The sequence below is a fragment of the Carcharodon carcharias genome, chromosome 20 (assembly GCF_017639515.1).
Source record: "Carcharodon carcharias isolate sCarCar2 chromosome 20, sCarCar2.pri, whole genome shotgun sequence".
Classification (NCBI taxonomy): Eukaryota; Metazoa; Chordata; class Chondrichthyes; order Lamniformes; family Lamnidae; genus Carcharodon; species Carcharodon carcharias.
The window spans coordinates 84572211-84585001 of NC_054486.1; the positions used below are offsets into that span (position 1 = coordinate 84572211).

At 39.9% G+C, this 12791-nt stretch overlaps 1 protein-coding gene across 5 annotated transcripts in view; it reads left to right on the top strand.

Moving 5' to 3' along the window:
* slc38a6 (solute carrier family 38 member 6) overlaps window positions 1-12791 on the top strand; it is a 47568-nt gene that overhangs the window by 9728 nt on the left and 25049 nt on the right. For 2 of the 5 annotated variants that reach the window (XM_041214871.1, XM_041214868.1), the window contains exons 6-7: window positions 4240-4315; window positions 10596-10681. The exons of 1 other annotated variant lie outside the window; for it this stretch is intronic. In XM_041214871.1, coding sequence (XP_041070805.1) covers window positions 4240-4315; window positions 10596-10681 — 162 coding nt within the window. The remainder of the gene's footprint in view (window positions 1-4239; window positions 4316-10595; window positions 10682-12791) is intronic. 2 more of the 5 variants (XM_041214873.1, XM_041214874.1) reach the window with 1 other exon arrangement.

A 12791-nucleotide genomic window follows, 5' to 3' on the forward strand; every position in this document is an offset into this window, starting at 1 on the left:
TCAAGTTCAAGGGATCAAAACTGCATTGTAAAAAGGCAGTTTGACCTTGATAATCCTTAACTGACATAGTTTCACTGTAATCTCAGCAGCAATCTTTCAAAAAAGGCAATACTAATACTATACTGAGACCTGGAAGAACTGTGTCCTGACATCACCAAAGGATATAGATGGCATTGTGAAAGCGTAGCCTCTACCCTGCCCCCACAAGTATGGTGGGGGGAATGAGGGCGAGAACTCCATATCAGGTATTGTAGCATCCGTGAGCTGTAAAGGGGTCAGCCAAATTATTCCTGGTCAAACCTTGCATGTCTCCCTGACCTGGACAAGTTGGGCTTCCAGGATGGGATCGAGGCATGTAATCCTGAAGATAAGGTTATGTTTTCTTTAAAACAAAATTAAAATGCAGCTCCTTCACGAGGTGTCACTTGCAGTGTTCCATCAAATTGTTTATAGGTAACCTTCCACACCCTGCTGCCAAATTGTGCCATTGACAGGCAATCCCAGATACCCTCAATAGTGCAAATGCTATTTTTAGACATATTATGCATCCTCCCTGCCTCTAGAGAAATGTAGGAGATGGTGGTTCAGGGGGAGAGACATGCCCACCACTTCTTGTCCATGGAGAAATGTGGGGGAGACATGCCCACCAATTTACACATGTCAGCTGAATGATACAAAAACAGGAATATTGTTGGAGCATAAATGATGACTTGCCTACAGAAGAGATCTTTTGACTCCAATAAATAGTTAATACACCAAACAGGCTACTCAGCAGTTCTTTCATTACCCAGGGTTTACTGCAAGTATCACTTGATCAAGGGGAGATGCACTTGGTTTAAAATATAAATGCAATGTTTCCTATTCATGCTGCATTTGTTTATCTAAGATGGCAATTAACCCTGTGAGAAATGGTTGCTATCTCAACCACATGCTGGAAGAGTTCTCTCTTAAAATTCCCATGCTGCTCATCTTCAGTGGAAACTCCAGCATGTTCCTCTAGCATGGTTAATAACATTGAGCTTTAAATAAATCCAATGCCTTCCCTTCTGAATCTGAACTGCCCTCGTAAAAAGTAATGTCATATGTTGCTTAGAATTAGAGCAAATCATTTCATATGTTCAACAGATTTCTGTCATGAAAAGAGAAACTGTTGTTAACTGTGTAAGTAAAAGAAATGTAAATGAATAGTTTGTATGAATCGAAATCTAAATTGTGGCATCTGTTTGTAATAACATTTAAATACTTTGTTTTACAGAAGCTAATTCTGTCCAGGTTGCTTTTGGAGGCATGCAAACCTTTATCAATGCAGCATATTAATTCACTTCAACTTGCTAGGATACGATTTGCCAAAATACAACATTAATTCAGTAATAACTATAAACTTACTTCAATTTAAAATGGTCTTGCTGCTTAAGGATAAGCATTGTCATAGTATTAATGCTGAACACTCCCAGGCTAGCGACAGGTTGTCCAGAAGCCCTCCCTCCCCCCCCCCAGTGTGTCCTAATCCTGATCTTAGAATACCAGTATAAATTTTTTTCTGCAATGTGTATTGCAATTTGTGACACTGCTGGCATATGCCATGTGGAAAACAAAGCTGCCACCTTGTTTCAGTTAGTGGTGAAAAGGCTGACTTAAAAATATGTAAGTTGACTAATTGTTTTCAAAGAAGCCCCAGCTCCCCCTCTTCTCTTCTCCACCCCCCCCCCCCCCCCCCCCCCCCCCCCCACAAAAGCTGAAAACTTGGAACAAGTTATACTGAGGTAGCCTTGTGATTAAGCTTAAAAATTGGACCACGTGCACTGGAAATAGTGCATTTGATTAAATTTAAATATTTGTGTACTTAACAATTTATGTTTAATGTAAAGAAATTGGGGGGGGGAGAAAATATTATGAATAGACCATTGCTGAAAAAAGAGACATCTAAACTTTTCGTCTGTACTCCATCAGGACACTCGCAAGACTACCAATATAAGGGGGGAAACAACAATTTATACTCTTGTAAAGAGAGTGCTGAATGGTTGGCAAGTGGCGTTGCCATGGAGAATGCACCACTGACGGTGACTGACAGTTAACTACCAAGCATTGTTTGAAATTTAAACCAGGCAGCTTGGCCCTGATTGGTCAAGGTATTGTCCTTCGAATGAGTCAGCGAATGGCTATCACTTATTTTGTTTAGCTGAAACAGGCACAATGTGTGTACGTGCCCTTTCTGTTTGCAAAGAACAGGGCCCTGTGTATTAATATATGTAGCTTCTAGTACATGCACGCCCGACTGACAATTTTAAGTTGGTTGTCAGCATAAACCTTAGCACATTGAGGATTATTTAGCAAATATTGTCCAATCGTGGAATCACATCTAATGTTGGACACTGTTTTGAGTTTTGTAAGCACAGGCTGGTTGGTACCCTGCCCCTTGCGAACAGCAGCTGGGATATGCTGTTTGATATGATCCGCCAGTATTTGAGATCTACAGCCTACATACCTAGCATCACACTGGCACTGAAATTCATATACCATATTACTAATTTGTGTGATGGGCAGAAAGTCTTTGGCTTCACGGAGGCATCCTGTTAGTGACGAATACCACTCGTGTTGCTACTGCATAGTAGCAACGTGAAACAGCTAGCTTCACCTGTTGCTCAAATGTTTGAGATGTCTTGCCTTTCCAGGGTAACCTGAGGTAGACTGGGCACTTTTCAGGACCGAAGCTGACAGCCTTAGGCCCGTTCATGAGTTTGTGTGATGTACAGCGCAAAATAATCTGATCAGGCTAGCCATTATCCTGCAGGATATCTTTGCACCCTATTTCAGCATCAAGCTTGCATGGTGAGAAATGGCTCGGGCCCTATATACAAGGTTGCCGATAAAACCAATCTTATAGCATGTGGAGCTGTAAGAATCCCAATGCGTATATTTATCAGTGAAGGTAGGCTTGTGGTGGAGAATCCCCTGCGGGGGGAAGATGGTTGTGATTGTTGAAGGCCAATCATCTCAGTCCCGAGGTATTGCTGCAGGAGTTCCTCGAGGGTTGTGTTATCAACCTGACCATCTTCAGCTGTTCCATCCTCCATAAGATCAGAAGTAGGGATGTTTGCTGATTGCACAGTATTCCGTACCATTCGTGACTTTTAAGATACTGAAGCAGTCCCCCCCCTATATGCGGTGAGACCTGGACAAAATTCAGGCTTGGGCGGATAAGTTGCAAGTAACATTTGTGCCACACAAGTGCCAGGCAATGATCATCTTTACCAAGAGCAAATTGAACCATCTCCCCTCAGCATTACCATTGCTGAATCTCCCACATCAGCATCCTGGGGATTACCATTGACCAGAAATTAAACTGGACCAGCCATATAAGTACTGTGGCTACAAAGGCAGATCAGAGGCTTGGAATTCTCTGGTGAGCAACTCATCGCCTGACTCCCCAAAGCCTGTCCATCATCTACAAGTTTCAAGTCAGAAGTGTGGTTGAATACTCTCCACTTTCTTTTTTTCTGGATATATTATCTAATCCTTTCATAATCTTAAATTTCTTCTGTTTCATTGTCAGTTGGATCTTTGACAAGGAAAATCAGCCCAATCCACTTACCTTTTCCTTCTGTACACCTCTGATATCTAGAACCAGCTTTGTTGTTCACCTTTTTATCTTTTCCAAGACAGCAATATCATTACAATGAGCTGACCAGAATTACATACAGGACTCCAGATGTGGTCTGACCAAACCCTTCAATACCTAAAATTAATGTGTGTGTTGCTGTCCTCTTCATATCATTTCTGGAAACAGATATGTGACACAACACCAAATAGTGTACTAATTAAGTTCATCATAATCTCTTCCAATATTTATACAAAAATGTTTTAAACATTTTCCAAAACAGTGGCCATGTTGATTTGTGCAATTGAAGGAAAGAAATGCTTTTTTTTCTTATGAGGTCTTTGGCAAATAAGAATCGAGCATGAAATGTTACTGGCTAAAAAGGATTTGTGAAATGTTGGGGTTTTTACCAATTAAGCCAAATCTGTTATGGGTTTAATACATGGAACGTAGGGCCAGAAGTTGTACCCTATAAGTTTAATGGAAAATATGAATTATATTAGCTGCCCCAAGTTTCCTTTTTCTCATGAAACTTAATTGGTCAGAACCACTTTAGGCAACCTGCTTATTTGTTGAATTAGCAGTTAAGCTTAATACTGCTCTTAATATATATTCTGAGCCATGTTACTTTCTGCCATCAGCTATGTCGTCTTATCTATTCATCATAAAATCTGAGCTACCTACTGCAATTGCTGGTTTCCTACATAACCACAATGGGTGAGTGTCAGCAGCGATGATGATGATGATTATTATGTCGATTATTCAGTGAAATTGAATTAAATATATGGTTTGGTTAAATAATTTATTCATGACAGAGGTGATGAGAACATAAATTGTACTGATTCTCATTATGCAGGTACTACGTACACAGGAGCTATTGATCCAGTAGTAATTATGCTTGGAAAAATCCAAAGTTTAGTTGTTGAAACACATGCTGTCACCTTTGAGCTTACTAGTTAAGTAATATCAGATTTTTCATTGTTCCTTTTTTGAAAATAATATTTCTAAAGAAACATACTATTCAATTTCTAGTAGCACAATAGTGTTGAATTCTCATAAACCATAGTTTTTTTTAAATTAAACCACGCATGGCATAAACTTCTGTGCATTATGGGATTTGTAACACAGCTCAGAGTTATGTCAACTGTATAGTTTTGGACTGTCATTTACCTTGCTGTTTCCAATACACTTGATCCTGTAGTTAAAATTATATACTAAGTATTTCCTCACAAAGTGAGGAAAGGTTATTCATTCTCCAGTGGTATTGCAGATAAGGCTAGCATTTGTTACCTAACCCTAATTACCCTTGAGAAGGTGATGGTGAACTGCTGCTGTCTGTGTGCTGAACATACTCCCACAGTGCTGTTAGAGAAGCAATTACAGGATTTTGACCCAGCGATGGTAAAGAAACAGTGGTATTGTTGAAAAAGATTTTTTTTTTGTCAAAGCTTTTTGTCTTTCACTCATCAGAACAATTCACAAAATACCAATTTCGGGGAAACAGCATATTTATACCGTATGAGAAGAAAGTGCTGATTGGTTGGCAGGTGGACTCCTAAATTGGGGTAATAGTTCAAACCAGCACTGGGAAGATAAATATTGCATTAAATTTCTAGCATAGCTAGTTAAACTGCTTTAATATAACTATAGATAAGTTAGTGCTATTTCTGAACTTGAAACCTAATTAGTTAAATAAACTATAATAAATATGATAGGGCAAGTGATGTGTTGCAGCTGTAGCATGTGAATGCTGGTGGACACCAGTGTGATCCACATCAAACACATTGCTTCAGTAAATGTCTGCAGCTCTAGGAACTTCAACTCAGTTGGTTAGCTGGAGTCTGAGCTTTGGACACTCTGATACATCAGAGGGGGAAAGTTACTGGACACTTTTCGTTCCAGGAGGCAGGTACTCCCTTGGGCTAGGTAATTCTGATTTGGTCAGGTATAGGTGGGTGTGACTGAGAGTGAGGCAGGTATGGGGATCCAGAAGGAAGCAATGGAGGAAGCTTGTCCTCTGTAATTGTTCAATAGAGAGAGAATCTGGCTCACCCTCAGTCTCAGGGTTTGCACCCGCCCTCACCCCCATGCCAACTCGGTGGCTAAGGATGAGTGAATAAGTACCCTGAGTGTGAGCTGGAAAAACACAATTTGACCCTTTCCACTCTGATGGTCGTCTTTATTAATTACTCATTAAGTAATCAATTTATTGCTTTTTGACAATGCTTTATTCTTGCTCAATAAGTTGTTTCTTTTCATACCTCAACATTTTATTGAGATTCACGTTTCATGTTGCGCCAAACTTTATCTTTTTTATATTTGCTGTTCAGCCCCTTGAGTGAGAAAAGAATTGAACTGTGGCCCCCAGCTGAAAAGGTTGGACAGCTCTTCTAGTTTGTATGGACGAGAGCAGGGACTGCAGGATGGATGAGCAAACGGTGGTAGACAATGGCATAGAGCCTTTCAAATTGAGGAAGTAAAAAGGAATGTAGCTGTAGTAGGGGGCAATATAGTTAGGGGTATAGGTTCAGTTCTCTGCAGGCAAGAACCTGAATCCTTAAGGTTGCATTGCCCACCTAGTGTCAGTGTTAAAGACATCTCCTCCAAACTGGAGAAGAACTTGGGGTAAGAGGGAAAGTTGTTGTGGTGCATGTCAGTACCAGCAACATAAGTAGGTCAAACAGATTCTGCTGAGGGCGTATGAGAAGCTAGGGGCTAAACTTAAAAAGCAGACCGGAAAGGTGGTAATCTCTGAGCCACAAGCAAACTAGCATAGGATAAATAAGATCAGAGAGTTAAGTATGTGGCTCAATGATTGGTGTGGGTGAAATGGGTTTTGATTTATGGGACACTCACGCTGGTACTGGGAAAAGAGGGTGCTGTACTGTTGGGATGGCCTTCACCAGAATCACCCTGGCACCAGTGTCCTGGCGAGTTATATAACTAGGGCTGTAGAGGGGGCTTTGAACTAAATGGTGGGGTTCACGTGAGGAGGGATTTCAAAAGTTAAAGTACTGCAGGATAGCAATTCAGATAATGATAACCAGGGTGTGACAGGAAGGGACAAAACATACAAACCAGCAAACATGATGGTGACTAACAGAGGGGAGAAGGTTTGGATGAAAGGAGATTTGGAAATCCAAAGATAAAATTTGAGGCAATCGAAAAGTATATCAATGTGGGTAAAGAGAAACTGAGTGGGACAAGAAGGGACAGAATTTAATGGTAATAGTGCAACAAAGAGTAAGGTCCATGCAAGCAAGTGGGAAAAAAATGAAGCCACTTTATCTATGCAGAACATCTGCAATAAGATAGATGAGCTAGTGGCACAAAGAGATACATGGTTTAGATCTAATCACTGTTGCAGAGACAAGATGACCAAAGTTGGGAAATAAATATTCCAGGGTACACAATGTTTTGAAAAGACAGGCAGAATGGAAAAGGAAGTGGGGGTAAGCCTGATGAAGAATGATATAAGGATATTAGTGAGAAAAGATCTTGGCTCAGAAAATCAGGAAGTACAGTCAGAGTTTTCGAATTGCTAGAGTTAGAAAATGCTGGTGGGAATAGTCTCTAGGCCCCTGAACAGTAATTATGAGTGGACAGAACTTTAAACAAGAAATGATTAGAGCTTGTAAAAAAAAGTCAATGTTAATAGTTATGGAGGCTTTAATTGTCATAGACTGGACCAATCAAGTAGGCAAAGGTGATGAAGAAGATGAGTTAGTAGAATGTTTTAGAGTTTCCTGGAACAATATGTTATGGAACTAACTGGGGAAGAAAGTTATTTTAGATCTAGTATTATGCAAAGAGGCAGCGTTAATTAGTAATGCCATAGTCAAAGATCCACTGGGAAATAGTGATCATACTACAATTGAATGTACATTTAGTTTGAAAGCGACCATATGCCAATCACAAGAATTTTAAACTTAAATAAAGCCAATGGCATAAGCATGAGGGAAGAACTGGCTAAGGTTGATTTGGTAAATAGATTAAAAGGTATGGCAGTAAATAGTGAGAAATAAATAAAGAAACATTCCAAATGTTCAACAAAAATATATTCCATTGAGAAGCAAAAACTAGGTAAGAAAGATCTTATTGTGGCTTTCTAAGGAAGTTAAGGACGGTATTAGATTCTAAGGTTGCAAAGAAAAGCATAAGTCTGAGAATTGGGAGTATTTTGGGAACCAGAAAAAGGCCACCAAAAAGTTGATTAAAAGGGAATAATGGAATGATAGTAAGCTAGCCAAGATTATAAAAACAGATTGTAAGAGTTTTTACAAGTATATAAAAAGGACGAAGGTACCTAAAGTAAATGTTGGTTCCTTGCAAACTGAGATTGGAGATATTATCATGGGAATGAGGAAATGGCAGAGACATTGAAGAAATATTTAGTGTGTCTCTTCATAGTAGAATGCATAAATTGCATACCAGAAATTGAGGGTAACCTAGGTGCTAAAGAGTGAGGAAATTAAGGAATTGATATCAGCAGAGAAAAAGAATTGGAGAAATCCAAAGGACTAAATTCTCTCAAATCCTGAGGACCTGATGGCCAAAATCATAAGGTTCTAAAAGAGACCTGCAGAGATGATGGAACAGTCCCAGCATACTGGAAGTTGGCATATGTAACACAGCTATTCAAGAAAGGAGGGAAAGAGAAAACAATGAATGGCATCAGGCGTCTGGAAAATGCCAGAATCTATTATTAAGGAAGCCTTAACAATGCACTTAGAAAAGAGTAGTATGGCTCGAACAAGTCAATTTGGTTTCACAAAAGGGAAATCCTGTTTCACAAATTAGTTTTTCAGGAGTGAATAGTAGGGTAGATAAGGGGGAATTAATAGATGTAGTACACTTGGGTTTCAAAAAAGCATTTGATAAGGTGCCACACAAAAGCTTAATGTACAATATAAGGGCTCATGGAATCGGGAATGATGTATCAGCATGGATAGAGGAAGCAGATTAGGCATAAATGGGGAATTTTCGATTTGACAGGCTGTGACTAATGGATGGCCACAGGGATCAATGCTGGGCCTCAGCTGTTTATAATCAATTAAGTCTTGGACGAAGAGACCAAGTAAAGAGTCTAAGTTTGTTGATACAAAGGTGAGTGGGAATGCAAGCTGTGAGGAGGACACAGAGGCTGCAAAGAGATATAGACAGGTTAAGTGAGTGGCAACAAAGTGACAGATGAAGTATGATGTGGGGACGTGTGAAGTTATTCATTTTGGTCGTAAGAATAGCCAAGCATCATAATTTTTTTTAAAGTACAAAACTTATATATGTTCAGTGAGACTTGGTAGTACTCGTACAGGAATTAAAAGTTATCGTGTAGGTATAGTAAGCAATTAGGAAGGCAAATGACATGTTCGCTTTTATTGCAAGCTGATTGGACTACAAGAATTAAGAAGTCTTGCTACAATTATACAAAGCTTTGGTGACACCACATCTGGAATACTGCAGTTTTGATCTCCATATGAAAGGAAGGATGTACTTGCATTGGAGGCAATATAGTGAAGGTTCACTGGATTCATCCTTGGGATGAGATGATTGTTCCATGATGAGAGACTGAATAAATTGGTTCACATTCTCTGGAGTTTGGAAGAGTGTGAGGTGATCTCATTGAAACATTCAAGATTGTGAAGGAATTTGACAGGTTTTTTTCCCCGGCTGGGGAATCTAGAACAAGGGGCACAGTTTCAGAATAAGGGTTGATCATTTAGAACTGAGACAAGAAGAAATTTCTTCACTTAAAGAGTTGTGAATCTTTGAAATTCTCTACACCAGAGGGTTGTGGATGCACTATTATTGAATATATTTAAGACCAAGTCTGACAGATTTTTGATCTCCCAGGGCATCAAGGGATTTGGGGAGCAGGTGGGAAAGTGGAGTTGAAGCCGAAGATCAGCTATGATCATATTGAATGGTGGAGCAGGCTCAACAGGTTGTGTGGTCTTCTCCTCCTATTGCTTATGTAACCCTCTGAGATATCTCTGCTCCCCTAATTCCAGACTCTTGAGAATCCCTGACTCTTTTTTGTTCTTGATGCCTGTGCATTCAGCTGCCTTGGCCCAAGCTTTGGCATTCCCTCCCTATAACTCTTTGCCTCTTCACCTTGCTTTCCACTGATGCAACATTCTTATATAAGCCAACTCTTTGACCAATTTGGTCATATAATCCAATATCTCCATATTTGGATTGGTATCATATTTCAATGCGTCTGTGAAGTGCCTTGAGGTGTTTTATTATGGCGCTATATAACTACATTATTCTGAGCCAGTGGAGAAGTTTCCCCAAATTTCCATTATCCTCAACTTTACTAGTATTCCTTGATGCCAGACTCTAAAGGGAAGTCACTCACATATCACCTCTGGAATTCATTTCTTTGTCCATATGTGGACCAGAGCTGTAATGACGTTTGGAGCCAAGTGATCCACCAAACTTAGCACCAGTGAGCAGGTTATTGGTGAGTAAGTGCTGCCCGATAGCACTGCCAATGACCCCTTCCATTGATTTGTTGATGATTGAGTCAAGTTGGCTGTAATTTGCCAGAATGGATTTGTTCTGCTTTTCACAGACAGGACTTGGGTGGGCAGTTTTCCACTTTGTCAGGTGGATGCCAATGTTATAGCTGTACGAGAATAGCTTGGCTAGAGGTGCAGCTAATTCTGGAGCGCAAGTCTTTAGCACTGTAACCAGAATTTTCCTGGGGCCTTCTAACCTTGGTGTCCACAGTGTGCTCAGCTGTTTCTTAACTTCACATGGGGTGAAAAGAATCGCCTAAAGACTGACATCTAGGAAACTCATCGAGTAGGACGAGTTGGATCATCTACTCGGCACTTGTGGTTGAAGATAGTTGCAAATATTTTAGACGTGAGCATAGAGATTTCTAAAAGACAACAAATTATGGCAGCAATCTTGTACGTTCTTAGATTTGTCACTGTTAAACAAATGGCACCAGTAAGTTAACTTAAGTATCCTTATTTTCACACTTTAGGACTGAGTGGTATCTGAATGGACAGATCCTCCTCCTCATTACCGTTGTCTGTGTTGTTCTGCCTCTTGCTCTTCTCCCTAAAATAGGTGATATGTTTTACTTGATTTTATTTCCATATTCATAGAGATATTAGCACTAAGAAATTTGATGTTTTTATCCTTCTGATGAAAATTCTATCTCCTATGATACCTTTAATGTGACAAAATATTTTTAAATATCGCACAACTGGCTATTGCATTGAACTTTCTCAATGGGTGGGAGCGGGAGACAACTACCCTTATTTTGAAATTCTCATACTGTAGGATTTTCCATTTGTTGAATTTATATACCACAAGGTGTGAAGGTAACAACTAATCCAAGACGTTTTTGTTTTGATAATAAAGCCCTTCCTGCTTTAGATCAGCCGTTATTGTGTGAATAAACATTCTTTTGTTTTGCAATTCCTTCCAATGTGGAATGAGTGACAGATCAATAATCAATTACTTTGTTTCTTTTTTGTGTTTTTATCCTACTGATAATTAAATTTGAACATATGAACATACAAACTAGGAGTAGGCCACTTGGCCCTTCGAGCCTACTCCACCATTCATTAAGATCATGGCTGGTCTGATTGTAACCTCCTGCCTATCCCAAGTAACCTTTCTTGTTTTTCTACCTCTGCCTTAAATATATTCAAAGACTCTGCTTCCATCTCCTTTTGAGGAAGAGAGTTCCAAAGACACTACCCCGAGAGAAAAAAATATCTCCTCATCTCTTATTTTTAAGCAGTGACCTCCCTAGTTCTATGTTCTCCCACAAGAAGAAACGTCCTCTCCACATCTACCCTTTCAAGACCCTTCAGGACCTTTTTAAAGGTTTCAATCAAGTCACCTCTTATTCATAACTCCAGCAGATACAAGTCTAGCCTGTCTAACCTTTCCTCATAAGCCAACCTGCCCATTCTTTGTATCAGTCTTGTAAACCTTCTCTGAACTGCTTCTAATGCATTTACATCCTTCCTTAAATAAGGAGACCAATACTGTAAACAGGACCCAAGATGTGATCTCACCAGTGTCATGTACAACTGAAGCATAACCTCCATATTTTTTTATTCAATTCCCCTTGCAATAACATTCTATTAGCTTTCCTAATTAATTGTTGCAACTGCATACTAGTCTTTTTTAATTCATGCACTAGGGCACCCAGAACCCTTTGCACCTCAAGAACCCTGCAATCTCTCACTATTTAAATAATATGTTGCTTTTTTATTCTTCCTGCCAAAATGGACAATTTCACGTTTGCCAACATGATATTCCATTTGCCAAATCTTTGCCTGCTCACTTAATCTATCCACGTCACTTTGTAGGCTCCTTTTGACCGTTTTCTTGCTTTCCTACCTATCATTATCATCAGAAAGTTTAGCAACCATACCTTTCGTCCCTTCAACCAAGTCACAGAATTCACAGATGCAGAAGAAGGCCATTCGGCCCATCGTGTCTGCACTGGCTGTCTGAGCATTATGACTCAGTACCATTCTCCTGCCTTTTCCCCGAAACCCTGCACATGGTTTCTATTCCAATAATCATTTAATGCCCTCTTAAATGCCTATCACACTTGCAGGCATTGCATTCCAGAGCCGAGCCACTTGCTGTGAAGTGTTTTCTCATTTCACATTTGCTGCTTTTGTACATCACTTTTTAAATCTGTGCCCCCTCACTCTCTCCTTTTACGAGTGGGAACGGTTTCTCCTTATGTATTCTGTCCAGCCCCCTCATGATTTTGAACACCTCAATCAAATCTCCTCTTGGCCTCCTCCTCTCCAAAGTGAGCAGTCCCAACTTCTCCAATCTACTGAAGTTTCTCATACCTTGAACCATTTTGTAAATCACCTCTGCACTCTCTCCAATACGTTCACATAGCTGAGGTCTAACTAGTGTCCTATACAAGTTCAGTATAACCTTCTTGCTCTTATACTCTGTGCCTCTATTAATAAAGCCTAGGATACTGTATGCTTTGTTAACTGCTCTCTCCATCTGCCCTGCCACCTTTTAATGACCTATGCACATATACACCCAGGTCCCCCTGCTCCTGCACATCCTTAAGAACTGCACCCCTTATCTTATATTGTCTCCATGTTCTTCTTACCAAAATGAATCACCTCACACTTCTCAGCATTGAACTTCATCTGCTGCCTAATTGCCCGCTCCACCAGCTTGA